The 21,695-nt window shown below is 39.5% G+C and overlaps 1 protein-coding gene across 17 annotated transcripts in view; it reads left to right on the forward strand.

Annotated features, from left to right (window-relative positions):
* RUFY3 (RUN and FYVE domain containing 3) overlaps window positions 1–21,695 on the forward strand; it is a 102,550-nt gene extending 80,855 nt beyond the window's left edge. For 4 of the 17 annotated variants that reach the window (XM_055384473.2, XM_004038786.5, XM_019025415.4 and 1 more), the window contains 8 exons: window positions 3,626–3,793; window positions 4,315–4,412; window positions 8,604–8,723; window positions 9,610–9,709; window positions 14,927–14,991; window positions 17,737–17,764; window positions 19,151–19,219; window positions 21,315–21,695. In XM_055384473.2, coding sequence (XP_055240448.1) covers window positions 3,626–3,793; window positions 4,315–4,412; window positions 8,604–8,723; window positions 9,610–9,709; window positions 14,927–14,991; window positions 17,737–17,764; window positions 19,151–19,219; window positions 21,315–21,458 — 792 coding nt within the window. In that variant the 3' untranslated portion in view covers window positions 21,459–21,695. Of the gene's footprint in view, window positions 1–3,625; window positions 3,794–4,314; window positions 4,413–6,045; window positions 8,377–8,583; window positions 8,724–9,609; window positions 9,710–11,478; window positions 11,563–14,926; window positions 17,700–17,736; window positions 17,765–19,150; window positions 19,220–21,314 lie in introns of those variants that run through there. The other 13 variants (XM_055384474.2, XM_055384477.2, XM_019025416.4 and 10 more) reach the window with 9 other exon arrangements.

Below are 21,695 nucleotides of genomic sequence, written 5' to 3' on the forward strand. Positions count from 1 at the left end.
CAAAGAATCATTAATGTAGGATTACTCTATTTTATTTTTAGCTGTTATTTCTGATTTATTATTGGTCTTAGATATAAATGGAAAATTTATCATCCAGTATTAGTCTTAAGATTTTTTTTAGAAATTAAAAAAAATACATATCAATATATAGATAGAGAGTATATCATCTCACTCTAATCAGAATGGCAACTATCAAAAAATTGAAGGATAAGTGTTGACAAGGATGTAGAGAAAGAGAACCTTTACACACTGCTGGTGAAAATATAAATTAGTATAGCCATTATGGAAAACAGTATGAAGGTTGTCTTAAAAAATTAAAAATCGGGCCAGGCACAGTGGCTCACACCTGTAATCCCAGCACTTTGGGAGGCTGAGGCGGATGGATCACGTAAGGTCGGGAGTTCGAGACCAGCATGACCAGCATGGTGAAACCCCGTCTCTACTAAAAATACAAAAAAAAAAAAATCAGCCGGGCATAGTGGCATGCACCTGTAATCCCAGCTACTTGGGAGGCTGACCAGGAGAATTGCTTGAACCTGGGAAGCGGAGGCTGCAGTGAGCCAAGATTGTATCACTGCACTCCATCCTGGGCAACAGAGCCAGACTCTGTCTCAAAAAATAAAAAATAAATTAATTAAAAATCAGTCTAGCAAAAGATCCAGCATCCCACTACTGGGGATATATCCAAAGGAAATGAAATCAGTATGTCAAAGAGAATCTGTACTCCTATGTTTATTGCAACACTATTCACAGTAGCCAAGATATGGAATCAATCTAAGTGTTCATCAACACGTGAATGGATAAAGAAAGCATGGTATATGTACACAATGGGATGCTATTCAGCGATAAAAAGGAATGAAATCCTGTCATTTGTGGCAACATGGGTGAACCTGGAGGACATTATGTGAAGTGTAATAAGCCAAACAGAAAGAGAAATGCCATATGATAACACTCATACGTGGAATCTAAAACGTTGTTCTCATAAAAGTAGAGAGTAAGGTGGTGGTTACCAGAGGGAGAGGAGGCAGGGGATAGTAAGAGATTGGTCAACAGGTACAAAGCTATAGTTAGACAGAAGGAATAAGTTCTGGTCCTCTGTTGCATAGTGTGGGGTGACTAGAGTTAACAATAATACACATTTTAAAATAGTTAGAAGAAAGGGTTTTTTTTTTCTTTTTTTTTTCTTGATGCATAATAGATGTACATAGTTCCGGGGTTCATATGATAATTTAATATACTCATGTAATTTGTAAAGACCAAATCAGTGTTCTTGGTATACCCATCACCTTAAATATTTGTCTTTTCTTTATGCTGGAAAAAAAAGAGGCTTTTGAATGTTCTCATCACAAACAAATGATAAATGTTTAAGATGATAGATACATTCATTTCTCTGATTTGGTCATTACACAATTTTTATATTATCAAAACATCATGTTCTATACCATAAATTACTGTGTGTCAATCATACTTTTTTTAAAAAGAATTTATAATAAGGGATACTATTCCTGTACTAGATTTTATCCAGGTGCTAGTGTTATTATATTAATAACCCCTGGTATTCACATACTAACTCTTCCTGGAGTTTAGATAGTATAACAAACACAAGGACCTCCCCAGAATGTCTTTAAGAATAAGGAGGAGCCTGAAAATAAGGGGTGACTTAACTTGTACTAAAAAATTATTACAGGCCAAGCGCCATGGCTCACACCTGTAATCTCAGCACTTTGGGAGGATCGCTTGAGCTCAGGAGTTTGAGCCCAGCCTGGGCAACATAGGGAGACCCTATCTCTACAAAAATTACAAAATTAACCATGCTTGGTAGTACATGCCTGTAACATTCCCAGCTACTTGGGAAGCTGAGGAGGGAGATCACCTGAGCCCAAGGAAGTTAAGGCTGCAGTGAGCCAAGATCACACTGCACTCCAGCCTGGGTGACAGAGTGAGACCCTGTCTCAAAATATATATATATATTTATTTATATATATATATATATTTATTTATTTATATATACATTTATTTTATATATATATATATTACAAATTGACAGTATATAACATAATTTTAGATTTATTTATTTGTTTTTTTTTTTTTAGATGGAGTCTTGCTCTGCCACCCAGGCTGAAGTGCAGTGGTGTAGTCTCAGCTCACTGCAACCTCCGCCTCCCAGGTTCAAGAGATTCTCCTGCCTCAGCCTCCTGAATAGCTGGAATTACAGGCGCCTGCCACCACACCCAGCTAATTTTTGTATTTTAGTAGAGATGGGGTTTCACCATGTTGGCCAGGCTGGTCTCAAACTCCTGACCTTGTAATTGTGATCCGCCTGCCTCAGACTCCCAAAGTGCTGGGATTACAGGTGTGAGCCATCACACCCGGCCAGAATTTCAGATTTTTTGAAAACAAAGCGATATTATTTTGACATCCTTAAAATAGTTAGCATTTGCCTTCTATGTATTTGTGAATGAGATCTCAAAATATAATACTTTTCATAAGAAAGGTCGCAGAAATAATATATGTCAGCATTTTAAGAAGGGGTATGATTCGTTTTCTGTAATGCTAATCAAGTAAAATGAGAATCCCAGTGAAGTGGCACATAATAAAAATCTTAAAATTTTTCATATCCTTTTATCACAGTAAGACAAATGTTTGTTAAGAAGGAAAGAAACTAAGAAAGTAGGCGAGGTCCTAGGTGAGCCCAAGGCACAAGGCAGATGCAGAAGATCCTCAGGTCTTTGTATCTTCGATCACCCACATAATGTTGCAGTAATAATGGTTGAAACAAAAAGAGGTTTCATGTTAAGTGAACTAAAAATTCTGTTAGCGGCCGAGTGTGGTGGCTCACGCCTGTAATCCCAGCACTTTGGGAGGCTGAGGCGGGCAGATCACGAGGTCAGGAATTCAACACCAGCCTGGTCAACATGGTGAAACCTCGTCTCTACTAAACATACAAAAAATTAGCCGAGCATGGTGGCACGCACCCGTAGTCCCAGCTACTCAGGAGGCTGAGGCAGGAGAATCGCTTGAACCCGGGAGGTGGAGGTTGCAGTGAGCCAAGACTGAGCCACTGCACTCCAGCCTGAGCGACAGAGCGAGACTCTGTCTCAAAAAAAAAAAAAAAAAAAAAAATCTGTTAGCCTCTTAACCATACTAGTCATCCTCAGTAATTGCGATGTTACCCCAGGGACCCAGATGGTCCTCTGGGTTCCCTGGGCTCTTGAATATATCAACAACATTCACATTTAGGAGGACTGCAACTGCTTCATTTTGTGCTGACTGCTGTAACCCTGTAGGTATATTTCTATAATAAGATATGACCATCAGTTGTCATAATGTCTAATGAAGTGTCTCAAATATGTATATATTTTAGACATATTAAATAGCACTATCTTTGACTTAGCAGGTTTTTCAGATTTGTACATTATTGGGCAAATGTTATTGTATATCCTAATTATTATTGTTAATTATTAATTAATTATTGTTAATGTCTCTGAAAATGAATGGTAGCTTAAGCTGTTTTGCCAGAATATTCAGACCTGAGAGTTTTGGTGTACTTTTTCCTGTGAAATATTATGGTTTGTACTTAGTTGAAGGAACAGAGTGTAAGCAATTTACTTACCTTTGGGGGCAGGATGTTGAGAAAGAACTGGAGATGCAGATCAGCATGAGGCAGGAGATGGAATTGGCTATGAAGATGCTGGAGAAGGATGTCTGTGAGAAGCAGGATGCCCTGGTATCTCTTCGGCAGCAGCTGGATGACCTCAGAGCTCTCAAGCATGAACTTGCCTTTAAGCTGCAGGTAGGGGAAATATGAGGAATAGACTCACTGGCTCTCTAAAATCCTGGGGCTCCCCTCCTCCCATCTTATCCTCCAGAATCACACTTTAATTACAAGAGGAAAGAATCACATCTCATTTTGATGCTAGCTGCCAGTAAACTACTTTCAGAATCAGACAACCATGGGATCCTGTATTGCTGTTCTAGAAAACCATGGCCACTTTTCACATTATTGTAGAGGATGAGGGTCTTTTTTATCCTATAGGATAATTTCTACTCTGCAGTCTACCGTGCCAGCTAAGTTATATATTCTATTAGCTTTTACACTGGAATGTGATACATTGATGAACTATTACTGTGATAACACTGCATATAACAATACTAACTTCAGATAAATTGCTTTTTTTTCCATTTCAGGATTAACTGATATCGAAATATATGAACATTTCTGTTTTCCCACTTATCATTAGATTCAAAAGGCATGTGTGGTTGTATTTTAGGATTTATGTTATACAGGTTGTTTATCGTTATTTTCCATAACAGAGTTCAGACTTAGGAGTAAAACAGAAAAGTGAACTAAACAGTCGCTTGGAAGAGAAGACTAATCAGATGGCTGCTACCATTAAACAACTTGAACAAAGGTAAAAGTCCTGTTTCTTTAATGAAACACTTTGGATTGTCAGTGCTGAAGTGAAAAGAATGTGCTGTACATTCGGCAAATAGAAAATACATGAAATTCTTCCAAATTAGCATCAGACATTCTGGTAGAAAAAAAGCCAGTTGAATGTTATGTGTGTTTTCTAAGATATGACTGAAATGTTTTTAGGAAATGTCAATCACTTGACTAGCCTTTAAAAAAAAAAAGGAAAGGTCAGCCTTTTATGACTGTTTTGAACATCAGAACTCTTAACCCATGTCAGAGTCATGTGTTAGAGGAAGGGTACTTAAAAGCATGGAAGGACTCTTAAATGTATGTATGTAATTCTGTGATTTTATTGTTCATCACTAAAGTCTTTGAATACTTGGATGCTAGGGGATATAGAGGCACTGAGAGATAGGTGTCCTCCAAGGATCTATTCTGGATCTTTCTCTCCCTTCTTTAACCCTTTTCTCTTATCTCCCTTTTCTTTTTCCTGGGTAGTTCTGTAGCTTCCACTGTCACCTCCAGTGTGTTTTCCCAGCTTTTACCTTCATCTGGAGACCAGTCTTGAGTTTTCATCCTTTGGGCAGCTATCTTCCACCAGTATCTACAATTCAGTCTGCCCAAAGCACATCTTCTTCCTATGCTACTCTCTTTCTCTGCTTATGTGAAACCACCATTTTCTCTCTGGCAACTCAGCAGCCAAGAGAAATGGCTGAGTCTTCAAGAATGAATGTGACGTGGTACCCAAGGTCATTTGATGTTTCTACCCTTAACACCTGTTTGTCACCCTTCTTGCACTTGAGCAAAACTAAACTGCTGGTCCCTGTACTTCCCATTTTTCCCATTTATTTCTTTCCCAATAGTTCCACCAATTAGAAATGTCCTAATTCTTCCCACTCCCTTATTCTTCAGATACATTTTTAAGTTTAGGCTCAAATGCCACCTGCCCAGAGTTTCCTCTGATACCTCTTTGCAGCTAGAAATGATCTGTCTTTCTGGGAACTCCCATAGCTTCATACTCATATCTATCTATACTGCTTATGGCACTTCTCACTGTCTATTTTACCTTTTAACTCTTTATATATGTCTCCTCCGATGCGAGTGTAAGCTCCCTGAGATCAGTTAACGAATCTTTTAAGTTCCCGTATTAGATCTGTCGCAGTGCCTTGAATGTACAAGCATTCATTCAGTAGATATGTGAATGAATGGATTAATGGGTGATTTCTTATATTCAGATGATTCTTAACCAGTAAGGGTCCTGAACAGCAGTGCATATTAATGTTAACTCAAAACTTAATGGCAAATTTATAAATAAACCTGAAACCTCTTATATAGCCAAATACAAATGCTTCAGTCTACCTAGGAAAGATGGTTAGGTACATGCTCATAAACAGTTACATGTTTATGATTTAACAAAATGATTTTACTGTTCATAAATTGTGCTTTTGAAATGAAATGTATCAAATTTCTTTTCAATGATGTTTTGACTTGGAATTTAAAGCAAACAGAAAGAGAATAATGACTTATCTCTTTGAGTATTAAGCTGACTTATTCTCTTGCTATTTTTGTGTTTCCTGTTTATCCATTTTCTCATTCCCCTTTCACTTCATTGTCATTTTTATTTTATTTAGTGAAAAGGATTTGGTGAAACAGGCAAAGACCTTAAATAGTGCAGCAAATAAACTGATCCCAAAACATCATTAGGCATTTTTAAGTTGGTCACGTCGCAAGTCCGATATCACAACTTAATTGTAAAAGGAAGAAATCTGAAAGTTACTACATTTAAGCTCTGATTCTATATAAAATGTCACCAAAAAGTTGACTTTGAATTTGTTGGACTTTTAAAAAACCAGTTGGAAATATAGGTTGGATTTTTTTCTTATTGTTTTCTCCCCAGGGTTAGAAAAATTGGTATAAGTTCCTAATTAAAAGCTGAATAAACTTTGAGAAATTATTTCTGAGTTGACCAATAAATAAAAATACCACTTTCTTTAAAAAAGCCTAGGGAATTGAAGCTCTGTACATATACTAATGATGCCTTTACAACCCAGTCCTTGATAATATCAGATTCTCGGTGCATTGTTCATGTCTGTATCTGCAAGCCTGTTCTGCCATTGCAGTGTGATGAACTAGAGGTAACTACCATGTGAACTTGAACTCTTCTAAAATAGTTCTGTGTCTCTTAGACCATGACCCCTTTTCACTTTTGTTATATAGGTTTAATCCCCAAGCCAAGGATAGTACTTAGTATTTCACTACACTTCTATTCTCAATAACCAAGATTGCTTGCAACTTTTTTTGCCTTAGTGACTTTTGAAAAAAAAGAAAAAGCAGCATCCTTATATTTCTTTAAAATACATGGAGATAAAGTTAGTAATTAGGTAACCTATGATAACATAATAATGTGGACGCTTGGGGAAACCCTCCTCAATATTTGTCATCTTCTACCTCTGCCATTTTCCTGCAATTCCGCTTCCTACTTAGGCATTTCAGAGAGAACAATTCTAATAAAAACACTCCTCTCCTATTAACAAAAAATGATGCAGTACCCATTTTTCATATCCTGCTTTTCTTATATTGGAGTAAAAAGGACAGGGTATAGACATGAATGATGATATTCTGCCTGGCCTGTCATTTCTTACCTGGAAACATTTACTTAAGAGTTTCTGTTACTTTTTGTTCAGATGGGGATTTGCTAAAGGTTCTGGGAAGCTAATAATTGAACTATTAGAAAAACATTTCAGAATAGGAAGTAAATGATAAACTTATATTCTTTATTATTATTTAGTACAAAAATACAGATTCCCAGTAGATATCCACAAGCAATATTAGCAGGGCTTCTGTTTCTAAGTGACCACAGACTAACCCTTTCTAGGCTTTAACATTGTAAATAATCCTATAAACAGTTTGATTTTTTAAGAAGGTTTTTGATTTGAAGAGACAGGCTTTACATAAGCCTTCATTCCTTCAAAAGGTCCTGACAAAATACTTGTTTTTTTTTCTCCTTTTTTCATTCTGGTATGCTTTGCAGCATTTCAGCTGCTTTGGTGGGGACACAGATAACCCCTTCGCTTCCAGCTCTTAAAATTCTTTATCTTTTTCTTGGCAAAACCAGAATTAAGAGTGTAAGATAGATTCCATGTGTGCTTATATAGGTCCCTGCACAGATTGGACTTGAACCAAAATTAAGTCCAAAGAACATATGTTTAGACCAACTTCATGGAAGTGGAAGATCCTGTGCTCTTGAACTTATTTTAATTCTTATAATTTGCACCTATATAAACAAAGCTCCTACTGTATTCTTCTCTTCATCAACCTTTTGTGGTGATGGGTTGCCTTTTCTATGAGCATTTGGAAGGAGTGATCAAATACCGAAATTGAACTTTCTAAAACCTACATATAGCATGCGTTTAAATTCTATTATATAAAGCCCCAAGTGCTTTACCTTCTAAAACATGCTTCTCTATAGGTGCAAAGTTATAAGATATTTAGAAGAAAACATCCATCAGAATCTTCTGGAGAATATGGTCAGAGTCTTAAACAGGCCCAGTGCTGAGTTCTTTGTCCACTTAGTCACACATCTTTTGTGGGAGTGGGAAAGGAAGGAGACAGCCAAACTCTGACAAAGGCTTTTCCTTATAGAATAACCCAAAGCCTAGGTGAGGGTTGATATATAATATCCCATGATTTAATATATGTGGTTTGGGGGAAAGGACAAGAAAAAACTATAATTCCACATATAAGAAGGTAGTTGCCCGTTTACAAGTTCCAGTTATGTGTGTAAAACAGAAAAATTAAGTACCAAACCTATTAGGAAATTTTTTTAAAAAGTGGATTTAACTTAAATTACTGTGTACTTGAGGTTGGCTTTGGATATGGATTTTCTAAAAAGTGATGTTTTATTGTTTATCATCTAATGGCTGTAAACTGTAGTACTAGAATAAAAAAAAAATGGAAAATCAGCTTTTCCTCTGCCTGGTTCACCTTCATCTTACTTTTCTTTAGAATTTGTTTCTTCTCCATCTTTTCCCCCCCATAATTTCTTCGCCTGTGTCCTGCAAAGTTTTTTTCCTCTCTCTGTCTCTCTGTGCATTCTTCCTTGGGTTATTTTATTTTGTGTTGTGAACTTGGTCTTCTTCCCTACCATGGCTTTTGTTTTTTATCACAAGTTCATGTGGCTCACATCCAGATTGCGCCAGGCTGAGCGAAGCCGCCAGTCTGCTGAGTTGGACAACCGGCTCTTCAAACAGGACTTTGGAGACAAGATCAACAGTCTGCAGCTGGAAGTCGAGGAGCTCACCAGGCAGCGGTGAAGAGGGGGCAGCTTGAGCTGACAGGGTGGGCATGGGTAATTCTTAGGGTAGACAGCAAGAAAAGGGGTCTCATGACTTCCAGCCAGGTTGGCTCTGTCTTTGCAATGTCCTTTCTCTGGAATTGGAATTCAGAAACTTCACATACTTCAACATTCCCCAAATCCGATCAACATGCTTTGTGATCAAAGAACTAGGAAATTAGAGCCCAAGATCCCAGATAAATAGTAATTATTAGCCAAAATAACACTAATAATAATATGTAATATTTCTTGAATTCTTACTGTGTGCCAGATACTTTAGGCACTTCACATGCAAACTCTCCTAATATCTTCATATCAATCCTATTAATGATATTATTGCCTCCACTTTCAGATTAAAGTAGAGCTTAAGGCTGGGCGCAGTGGTTCATGCCTGTAATCCCAGCACTTTGGGAGGCCGAGGCAGGTGTATCACCTGAGGTCAGGAGTTCCAGACCAGCCTGGCCAAGATGGTGAAACCCCATCTCTACTAAAAATACAAAAATTTGCCAGACATAGTGGTGGGTGCCAGTAATCCCAGCTACTTGGGAGGCTGAGGCAGAATTGCTTGAACCTAGGAAATGGAGGTTACAGTGACCTGAGATCATGCCACTGCACTCCAGCCTGGCAACAGAACAAGACTCCATCTCAAAAAAAGGTAGAGATTAGACAGGTTAAATGTGTCCAGATTCACACAGTTAAGCTTAGAAGTGGCAACATTATCATTTAAAAACCTGTCTCTCTGACAGCAAGCCCTTAACCATTCTTAATTACTGCACTTTAAGACAAGGGGTTGGCATTCTTTAGAGAATATGTCTGTATAGAATTCCAATTTTTCATCCTTTTCCTCTCCAACTTACCTCAGGAACCAGCTTGAGTTAGAACTAAAACAGGAAAAAGAAAGAAGATTACAAAACGACAGGAGCATCCCAGGAAGGGGTTCCCAGAAGTCAGAATCCAAGATGGTAATATTTGCTATTCCCTTGTTCTTTTACTTAATTTCAGTTTAAATTTTAGAGGCTACCTTGATAGTCCTGTCAGTTTTCCTTTACAAATCACATGCTTAGTGGCTGTGTCCTCAAGTATGTAGATAGCAAACTAGTAATTATGTGAACAAATGAAAGCTTGATTGTGAGTCTGCCTCTAGGATACTTTCTCCAACTTGATTTCATTTGGAAAGGTGGATTTTAATAATCACAGTGACCCTATTTCCCTTTTAATAATTTTTTAAGTAAGATTATTTTGGTGTCTTAACAAAAATATATGTTTCTTGGATTTCTGCTAAATAATAATTTTAATAAAATGGTATAATAATCCCTCTCCAACCCTGAATTCCCCTTTAACAGAATTTTCTTCAATGTGGATTTGCTTCTGTATACCTTTTTCAAATCATGAGGATTTCACTTTGAGTATCCTTAAGGAACTTCTCGTGGGAATAATTAGGGAATTAGGCTTGAGGAAAGGAAGGTAATACAGAATAAAGAGCAAAAGTAAAAATTTCTACATAATAATCTTAGAAGGAGACCCCTCCAGCACCTCCAGTGGTGAAGGAGCTACAATTGGGTAAGATCATCTCTGGGGCCCAGGAAATAATGAAATCAGAAAAACATAAAATAACTTTTTCTGTAAAAGACAGTGAAAAAGTTGCCTTCTGTGTGTACATATTATTCAAGGCGACTTCAAAAAGATCATGGGAAATGGAATTAAAAGGTAAAGATATATAAACTTTATTTCTCAACCTAAGTTCTATCAAGTTCAAGAGACTTTAGTAAGTGATGATACTAGTCATGTAGGCCATCCCTGAAGAACTGAGGGTCCTAGGAATTTAATCATATCAATACAATCTTTTTTACATTATTAACTGAAGAAAAATTAGTGCACTTTAATGATGTTTTAAGATTAGGAAACAAAAAGAAATCAGAGGCACCAAATCAGGACTGTAAAGTGGATGCCTAATGATTTCCCATCATAACTCTCACAGAATTGCCATTGTCTGATGAGAGGAATGAGTTAGGAGCATATTTCTGGTGGAATAGCACTCTCTGTTGAAGCTTTCCTGGGCATTTTTGTGCCAAAACTTTGGCTAACTTTCTCAAAACATTCATCACAGGTATTAGCCAGGTGTGGTGGCACATGCCTCTAGTCTCTAGTCCCAGCTACTTGGGAGGCTGAGGCATGAGAATCACTTGAACCTGGGAGGTAGAGGTTGCAGTGAGCCAAGATCACACCACTGCACTCCAGCCTGGGTGACAGAGCAACACTCTGTCCCAAAAAATAAAAAAAATTAAAAACACTCTCACAATAAGCAGATGTTGGCATTCTCTGGCCTTCCAGAAAGTCAACAAGCAAAATGCCTTCAGCATCCCTAAACACTGTTGCCACGACCTTTGCTTTTGACCCGTCTGCTTTTGCTTTGATTGCACCACTTCCACCTCTTCGTAGCCATTGCTTTGATTGTGCTTTGTCTTCAGGATTGTACTATGAAGTTGTTACATCTCCTGTTATAATTTCTCAAAACAAATGCTTCAGGTTCTTGATCCCACTTGTTTATAATTTCCATTGAAAGCTATACTCTTGTCTGCAGCTGATATGGGCACAACAGTTTTGGCACCCATCAAGTAGAAAGTTTACTGAACTTTAATTTTTCAACCAGAATTGTATAAGCCGAACCAATTGAGATATCTGTGGTGTTGGCTATTGTTTCTACTGTTAATTGTTGGTCCTCTTCAATTAGAGCATGAACAAGATCCTCACAAATTGATGTGGATAGTCTGCTACTGCAGGCTTCATCTTCAACATCATCTGGCCCCTTCTTAAAGTGAGTTATCCTTTTGTAAACTGCCAACTTCTTTGAGGACAATCCTAAAGCATTGTCCCCAAAAGCTTTTTGTAAAGCATCAATAATTTCACAATTCTTCCATCCATGCTTCATCATCAATTTGATGTTTGTTCTTGCTTCAATTTTAGCAGAATTCATGTTACTCTGATAGGGGCTCTTTTTTCTTTTGTTTTCTTTTCTTTTCTTTTTTTTGAAACAGAGTCTCATTCTCACCTAGAACTGAGTACAGTGGCACAATCATGCCTCACTGCAGCCTTGATTTCCCAGGCTCAGGTGATCCTCTTGCCTCAGCCTCCCGAGTAGCTGGGACTGTAGGCACACACCACAAAACTCAGCTAATTTTTGTATTTTTTTTGGTAGAGTCAGGGTTTTGCCATGTTGTCCAGGCTGGTCTTCAACTCCTGGGCTCAAGCGATATGCCCGCCTCAGCCTCCCAAAGTGCTAGGATGACAGGCATGAGCCACTGTGCCCAGCCCGGGGTTCTTTTCAAACTGATGTCTTATCCTTTTTAGTGACTCAAACCAAATCCTGATTAGATATATTAAAATAAGTTAGTACAAGTTTATTTTGGTGCAAAATATTTTTGAAGTCCATGCACAGTCTTTTCGTAATACGCGTTTTCCATGAACTTTTTGAATACCTCTAGTATATAACAAAGCAGGAAGAGTTCATAAACTATTTAAAATTTCTAGAGAATGAGCTGCTAATTTACTGGCAAATAGACAACAATGGTATGTGGAAATTTATTAAATAGTACCACTACTAATAATTTAAAGTGTACAAAGAACCACTCTAGGCCAGGCGCGATGGCTCACACCTGTAATCCCAGCACTTTGGGAGGCCAAGGTGGGCAGATCATGAGGTCAAGAGTTCAAGACCAGCCTGGACAACATGGTGAAACCCTGTCTCTACTAAAAATACAAAAATAAATAAGCCGGACATGGTGGCAGCCTCCTGTAATCCCAGCTACTCGGGAGGCTGAGGCAGGAGAATTGGTTGAACCCGGGAGGTGGAGGTTGCAGTGAGCCAAGTCCGCGCCGTTGCACTCCAGCCTGGGTGACAGATCAAGACTCCATCTCAAAAAAATAAAAAAATAATAATAAAAAAACCACTCTGTGTAGCATGCTATCTTTATTATTTTAGTTTAGTGAACATAAAATCTAAAAGGCTTACAGAAGTTTACTTAAAATCTTGGCCTATCTCACCCTATTTTTCCAATGAGGTTTTAAGTTTTTCAGTCTTCAGTTGTTGCCTGTAGTGGCATTTCCAGGAGGATAAGTATTGACCTCTCTTCCTTGATTCTTGAGTGGTGTAAGAACACACATCTCAGCTGGGTGGCTCACACCTGTAATCCTAACACTTTGGGAGGCCGTTGGCATGAAGATTGCTTGATCCCAGGAGTAAGAGACTAGCCTGGGCAACATAGGAAGACCTCATCTCTACAAAAAAATTTAAAAATTATCTGGGTGTGGTGGCTCGTGCATATAGTCCCAGCTGCTCAGGAGGCTGAGGTAGGAGGATCACTTGAGCCCAGGAGGTTGAGGCTGCAGTGAGCTGTGATCATGCCACTGCACTCCAGCCTGGGAAATAGCATGAGACCTTGTCTCAAAAAACAAACAAAAAGAAAACACATTCCACTTTTGGATGCACATGGGCAGCAATTGAAGGCAAGCAGCAGTGGTTGTGTGTGCCTCAGAAAAAAATGTAGCCCTTAGAACTGCCCAGCACCTTGCCAGGCACAGTGGCTCATGCCTGAACTTTGTGAGGCCAAGGCGGGTGGATTGCCTGAGCCCAGGAGTTTGAGACCAGCCTGGGCAACATGGTGAAACCCCATCTCTACTAAAATACAAAAAAGTATCTGGGCCTTACTGCGTGCACCTATAATCCCAGCTACTCCTGATGCTGAGGCCAGAGAATCGCTTGAAACCAGGAGGCAGAGGTTGCAGCGAGCCAAGATCGTACCACAGCACTCCAGCCTGGGTGCCAGAGTGAGAGTCTGTCTCCAAGACAAACAAACAAACAAAATTTGCCCAGGCAGGGCTTAAGAGTATTGGTAGAAATGCAGTTTGAGGCTGGGCGTGGTGGCTTACGCCTGTAATCCCAGCACTTTGGGAGGCCAAGGTGGGCAGACTACCTGGGTTGGGAGTTCAAGACCATCCTGGCCAACATGGTGAAACCCTGTCTCTACTAAAATATAAAAATTAGCCATCAATGGTGGGCGCCTGTAATCCCAGCTACTCAGGGGCTGAGGCAGGAGACTCGCTTGAAACCAGGAGGCAGAGGCTGCAGTGAGCCGAGATCATTCCACTGCACTCCAGCCTGGGCGACAGAGCAAGACTCCATCTCAAAAAAAAAAAAAAAAGAAAAAAAAGAAATGCAGTTTGAAACTTTACATATGTCCTGCCAAGTAGAAAATTCCTTGAGTTGAACAGGCTATAGAGATGCTGGCACTGGGCCGGGTGCGATGGCTCACGCCTGTAATCCCAGCACTTTGGGAGGCCGAGACGGGTGGATCACTTGAGGTCAGGACTTCGAGACCAGCCTGGCCAACCTGGTGAAACCCCATCTCTACTAAAAATACAAAAATTAGCTGGGCATGGTGGCGTGTGCCTGTAATCCCAGCTACTCTGGAGGCTGAGGCACAAGAATCACTTGAATCCAAGTGGATCACTTAAGGTGAAGAGGTCGAGACCAGCCTGGCCAACATGGTGAAACCTCGTCTCTAGTAAAAATACAAAAATAAGCCAGGCATGGTGGTGTACGCCTATAATCCCAGCTACTCAGGAGGCTGAGACACAAGAATCGCTTGAACCCGGGAGGCAGAGGTTGCAGTGAGACAAGATGGCACCACTGCACTCCAGCCTGGGCGACAGAGCGAGACTCTGTCTCCAAAAAAAAAAAAGAAAAATATTGTGGCACTGGGGCATCAACTTGATTGAACATCCAGAGGACTATAGTCTGCTGTATATGGCCATCCTTGGTTTTACCAGTTTTTCAGAGCTCAGTCTGGGGAAAAGAAAAAAAAAATTATACTTCCCCTAAGAAGTAACTGATATCTGGAGCCAACTTTGCAAGTAAGTAGAATACATTATGAATTTTATTTGAATCTCAAGAATTAAAATATTACTTTGAAAATCATTTGTCACAAACTGTCAGAATAGTTAAGAAACTACTTAGAGCAAAGAATGAGGAAACATAGCTTGAAAGTTAGATCCCTTCCCTAATAAAAAAAGCTACTTAGCTTTCTTTATACCCAAACTAAGGCATTGCAGAAGAAAATATTTGCAATATCATTGTTTAGCATTCTGAATAATTAATAAATTGGGCTGTTTTCTTTTGGCAGGATGGGAAGCACAAAATGCAAGAGGAAAATGTTAAACTAAAAAAGCCCCTGGAAGAAAGCCACAGGTGTTTGTTAATCAAGTATTAACTAAGATGTAAAGTTATTCTGGGGTGGTGGGAAGGAGGGAGTTCTTTATATACATTGGCATTGACACCGACCAGACACTGACTTATAATATTAATATGCCAGGAAGACATTTGAAGTGGAAGTTAATAAAACGTATAACATGTATTAAACCAAACCCATTAGGCCATTTCAGAGGAAAGAAGGATGATCCGGCTGTCCTCTCTCTCTTCCCTGATTAATTCCCAAGCTCAGATTATCACTTAAGAGGTTATTTCCCACCTTTACTGAATTGGTATCCCAGGAAAATAAAGTATAAGTCATACATAGCATTTCTTAACTTCTTAAATATATTTGAGTATGACTTGTTTCTACCTCTGTGCTAAATTTCAAATAAGTGGCTGGGCGCAGTGGCTCACGCCCATAATCCCAGTACTTTGGGAGGCCGAGGCAGGTGGATCACCTGAGATTAGAAGTTCGAGACCAGCCTGCCAACATGGTGAAACCCGGTCTCTACTAACGATACAAAATTAGTCGGGTCTGGTGGTACCTGCCTGTAATCCCAACTACTTGGGAGGCCAAGGCAGGAGAATCACTTGAACCCAGGAGGCAGAAGTTGCAGTGAGCCAAGATAGCGCCACTGCACTCCAGCCTGGGCAATAGAGTGAGACTCTGTCTCAAAAAAAAAAAAAAAGTTCAAATAAGTACTCTGATTTATCTTATCTCTCATCTCTCATTTTTCCTTTATCTTGAGAATCTCAAACAGCTTAACTTCATTCCTTTATCCTAACTCTGTCTGATTTGCTCATGATGAAGAGCATAGGATAGTTTCAAGGAAGCTGACTTTTTATAGTTATTTTAGCAGGTTAGAAATATAATTAAATATTACATAGTGCCACTGCATTAAAAAGTGAAGGAGATCCAGTTACATGACATTCTGGAAAAGACAAAACTATGGAGACAAAAAAAAAAAAATCAGTGGTTGCCAGTGGTAAGAGAAGGAAGGAACGAACCGGTGGAACACAGAGGATTTTTAGGGCAGTGGACTACTCTGTATGATACTATGATGGTGGATACATGTCATTATACATTTGACCACACTATAGACTAGACACCACCAAGAGTGAACCTTAATGTAAACTATAGACTCTGGGTGATGATGTTGTGTCAGTGTAGGCTCATCAGTTGTAACAAATGTACCACTCTGGTGCAGCATGTTGACAAAGAGGCCGGGGATGGGGCAGGAGGCATGTGGGAAGTCTCTGTACTTTCTACTCAATTTGACTGTGAACCTAACTGCTCTAAACATAAAGGTCTACTTTAAAAGGTGGAGGAAGAGGTTAGTGATGAGGAATGACACCACAGTGAGGTTTTGAGAGAACTATACAGCTGTCCCTAGCCAGGCTTTGTCACCTTAAGAATGAGGTAGTGTGTCATCTGGAGAAAAGTAGCTGCTGGAGAAGAGAAAACACACAGTCCAATAGTAAGCTAATTATGCAGGTGCTTGGCCTGAATGTCCCTTTCTGGCCTTGCTCCCAAAGAGCATGGTTTGATCCAGAGCTAACCTTAAACTATCACCCATCTCACATTACAGAATGGCATAAGCAAAGAGAAGGGAACTAGAAGGGCCATAAAATTAACCTGGGCTTCCAGGTGCCTTTCAGGGTCAGCCTCATTCCAAACTAAAATCAAATCATTTGCTTGAGCAACCAGGAGTGTCTTAAATGCCAACTTCTGATTTAGGTCCTGAGAATATGGAACAGTGCTTCCTTATATCTGAATTGTGCTCTGCAACTTAGAATTTGTTTCACATTTATTATCTCCTTATGATTCAATATTCCTTACAAAAGTACCTAATGCAACTTTACAGATGAGAAAACTGAGAAGCAGAGAGGCTGGGTGACTTATCCAAGTTGCCTCTGTTTATCATGTCTACTGTTTTTAAGTCCTTTGGCTCTGCACTACCTATTAGCAACTTCCAGGACTTATTCTGGCCATAGCTGCAATCGTTAGACATACCAGGCTTCCTGGGATTATGATGGCAAGGAACATCGGAAAACCTGGTCACTCCATGGTGTATGTCTGGTGGTCACACTGCTACTCAAGTGAAAAGAATAAGAACCATTGCAATCTGTAGTGCATTTTCCCTGTAACCGAGAGCGGGCTTTGCTTCACCTCTCATTTAGGCTCTAGTCCATGCTGGAACATCGGAGTTAGCTCAGCTTAGTCCCTCATGAAGAAATATTTCAACCTGAATGGGTTTTCTGGTGACAATCTCATTCATTTCCCCTTCTTGGGTTAATTTGCTAAAGCTCACATCTTAAGAATATTTGGGACTGATATACAACATGTGATAATGGATAATGGATAGATTTCCATAATATCAAATAGAAAAAAAGCTACTAAAATATATGGCCAGTGAACCATTGGAGTTTTACACATTGGGAAACATAAATGCTAACTATTTTGATAGCAAAAAGGAATGTAAAATATAACTTCAAATCTATTTTTAAATGGGAACCCTTATATAATAGGTCAAGGGTCAGATTCTAGTGATTCATTTTAAGAAGCAAAGTTTCCTCTCCTTGGAGGTCAAAATTAATAATTATGTTCTTCTAAGTAATATAAAAGACCTACAGTATTTCTTGTTTGAAAAAAATGTTTGTATTCTGAGCTTTTTATTGAAATGATATAAATGAAAATACACGAAGTGTATTTTGTCACGATTTTTTACTTCTCCATTGTAGGCTGCAACCCCACCCTATGGATGAACAGGTAACAGAGCCTCCTGTTTCAAAACATCTTGTATAAATTATGAAGTTGGTTGTACTGTGCCTAGCCAGCAAATAAGGTAGCATGGGCGGAAGATGAGTGAATACAGTGTGCCATCCTTCTAACAATACCCTGAACAAATATGTATTGCCTGAAGCTCACACAGGAAGTAGCACAGCTTTGAGCAGTTTACTAAGTAAACATCAGTTCTCACCTATTTTAAATTATCCCTGACATAAGATCTAGGAGAGCTCACTTTATGTCCCTTTCCTCTAGTTTTCCCTTACATAAAATGGAGAGAAAAAAGATGTTTTGATCACTTAGAAATAAGCTAACATAAATGATTGTAAAACACTTTGTTAATCTAATAGTATATGGTAAGTCCATGAGAAAGACAGTGAATGCTACTGTGTCTGAGTCACCCTGTCGTTTACCTCTTAGGTTATAAAATAAAATAAGTCCTACTGCTTTCCTTTTTTTTTTTTTTAAATGGAGATAAGGTCTTACTCATATTGCCCAAGCTGGGGTGCAGTGGACGATCTCAGCTCACTGAAGCCTCAACTTCCCGAGCTTAGGCAATCCTCCCACTTCTGCCTCCCGAGTAGCTAGGGCTGCAGAGATTAGGTTTCACTGTGTTGCCCAGGCTGGTCTCAAACTCCTGGGCGCAAGTGATCTTCCTGCCTTGGCCTTCCAAAGTGCTGGGATTACAGGTGTGAGCTTCCATGCCCCATGCTTGCCATTCTTTTTTTCCTTTTTTTCTTTTTTTTTTTTTTTTTTTGAGACAGAGTCTCACTCTGTCACCCAGGGTGGAGTGTTGTGGCACAATCTCAGCTCACTGCAACCTCCGCCTCCCAGGTTCAAGTGATTCCCCTGCCTCAGCCTCCCGAGTAGCTGGGATTACAGGCACCCACCACCATGTCCAACTTTTTTTTTTTTTAATATATATTTTTGGCAGAGATGGAGTTTTGCCATGTTGGCCAGGCTGGTCTTGAACTCCTGACCTCAGGTGATCTACCCGCCTTGGCCTCCCAAAGTGCTGGCATTACAGGCGTGAGCCACCAGGCCCAGTCCCCAGTGCTTTCCATTCTTGATGGTAGAGGGAAGCAAGAAGAATGGGATAGTGTTAAAACTTTTTACTCTATACTTGCATGTGTTTGAATTTTCTTTTTAGAAATCATGTTATTATAAAAATTAAGAGCTGGAAGCATAATGATAGGATTATCCGAGTTGTATTATGGTGGTAGGACTACCTATTTATAATTGGTTTATTTAGTTTCCAGATAAGTCTATAGTGTGATTATATTAATATTGTAGGTAAAAAATGCATATTCTGAAAGTACTAATATTTCTGGCACTAAGAAAAACTAACCAGCTCCCTGTGTGGTTTAGGATCAGCTGCTGCTCTCTGAAAAGCCACAGGTGTGTCAGCTATGCCAGGAAGACGGCAGCCTAGCAAAGGTAACTGTGATGAGAAACGGACAGGCTTTTCATAGGGATGTCTACAGCAGCCCCCAGTCCCTCCCCAGGAGTAACAGGGACTTTCCCGCATAGAGTGCAGAGTGCATGCAGAGTGCTGGGAGTGGAGTGAAAAGCAAAAGGGGCAAGTATTTACTGGGTACCTGTTCTTTTTTCAGTCATAATAATTCATGTCAGAAAATTCCCATTAAAATAAACATAAATAGCCAGGCGCGGTGACTCACGCCTGTAATCCCACCATTTTAGGAGGCCAAGGTGGGCCGATCACAAGGTCAGGAGTTCAAGACCAGCCTGATCAACATGGTAAAACCCCGTCTGTACTAAAAATACAAAAAAAAAAAAAAAAGCTGGGCGTGGTGGCCTGTAATCCCAGCTACTCAGGTTGCTGAGGCAGGAGAATCGCTTGAACCCGGGAGGTGGAGGTTGCAGTGAGCCAAGATCACACCATTGCACTCCAGCCTGGGCAACAGAGCGAGACTCTGTCTAAAAATAAATAAATAAATAAACAAACAAAAATAATTATGTAATAAAGCAAATAAGCAGATAGAAATGTATAAGTAAATATTGAGTGTGTGCTGTGTAGAATGTGCTGGAGAAAGAGTAATGAACAAAGTAGACCAAGTCTCTGTTCTTGTCAAGCTTATGCCCTTCATAGCTGTCATTTTATAGATGAAGAACGTTGAACATCTAATGCTAACTACATTTCCCAACATTAAGTCATAAGTGATGAAGCCCAGCTTCCAACCTAGCTTTCGCTCCAAAGTCCACAGTCCTTTCAGCACTTTATCCTGCTCAGAACAGGATATGAGCTCTCCCTGCTAGACCACTTGTTTTCCACCCGATCCTCAAGGGTGTCTGCCTGAGCATCTTCCCAGTTTGTTATCCTAGAGTAGGCAGAGTTAAGGAAGTATTCAGAAAGAGTGAGTGCCCTTGATAGCTGGAACTGTGTCTTGTTCACAGAATCCCCCAGCATCTAATATGGTACCCAATCCATAGTAGATCCTCAAGAAAAGTTATGTACAAATGAGTGTATGAAACACGTGCTTGGAAGAGATACAGGAAACAGGCTCAAATTCTGGATCACAACCTGCATAGCACCATCTGTGATCATGTAAAATTTTAATAAATTATAATATGACCTAGTCTTAAATTCACAGAATCAGATAACAAATGAACTGCCCTTATAGAACTGGAAGTTACAATTATAGAAATATGTTACAAAGTAGAACAAACTGTTAATTCTGGCTTTCCTCTTCTAAGCCATGCAATATTAGCTTCTGTATGTCAGACAAAAATTCTTCTTAGGCTTTCAGATAAAAGCAACCCCCTACTCCTCTCAACCTCAGGAAGATGAATTATTTGGGATGAAGGTAGCACTTCATGGGAGAAATTATTCTTTACAGCTTTTTATATAGGACCCTTCCTTGGAGCTTTGTGTATACCACCCTATCACAGCCTTACTGCTGACATTGCTATAGTGACTTCTTGCTCTCTGTGCTTGACCATTAAAGATGCAAAACATTTAGGAAAACAAAACAGTTTCCCTATGAACAAGATGCAGGAAGCTGTGCTCCTGCTGCACTGATAACCCAGTGGATGTGCTTACAGAGCACCAGAGACCACAGGAAAGCATATAGCACATCAGTGTATTAGGAATTATACTTTCAGTTCATACTCTGGACATTTTTAAATCTTAACCTGTTCACTCAATCCATTGCTCTTTCACTGCCTTATTTGGAGTATGCGCAGGTACTTGCAAACTAATTTTAAAACTAACCTACCTCAAAGTGAGTATGGGGAACAGATGTGTGAAGGATATTCTAAAGATAAGTGACTTGTATGTTACCTGTTTTTATTTTTAACTCTATGGCACTGCTTCTTTTCATTTAAATCTAAAAACTAGACTGTGAACTTTTTTGTAGATTGGGCCTGTGTTCAGATACTACCTGGCACATAGTAAACATTCAGTCATTGTTTGATTAGGCATTGAGCATTTGCCATATTTGGCTTTTTATATCCCATGAATCCTTATGCCTTGCTCGTCTTCTATTCCCCGCCTAACCTCCTCTTCTCATAGAATGTGTGTAAGAACTGCAGAGGAACCTTCTGTGATGCCTGTTCAACAAATGAACTGCCTGTTCCTTCAAGTATCAAGCTTGAGCGAGTTTGCAATCCCTGTCACAAGCATCTGATGAAGCAATATTCTACCAGCCCATCATAAGACTGGAGGCCAAGACCTGGACCAAAACGTTTATGCAGGCTCCTCTGTACCTGTGTTTTAGCTGTCAGGATCTCATAGAGCCCAGTTCTTAGAGTCAACTAAAGAGTTGATAGGAATTTACTAGGTCCAGGGAGAAAAGGCAGTGGTTGGGGTTACTGGAAATTTTGCTCATTTTCTCTAATGACTGTATGAATAAAAGTGAACTTACTTGAGCCTTTCTCTTCTAAATCTAAACAA

Source organism: Gorilla gorilla, chromosome 3 (assembly GCF_029281585.2).
Source record: "Gorilla gorilla gorilla isolate KB3781 chromosome 3, NHGRI_mGorGor1-v2.1_pri, whole genome shotgun sequence".
NCBI lineage: Eukaryota > Metazoa > Chordata > Mammalia > Primates > Hominidae > Gorilla > Gorilla gorilla.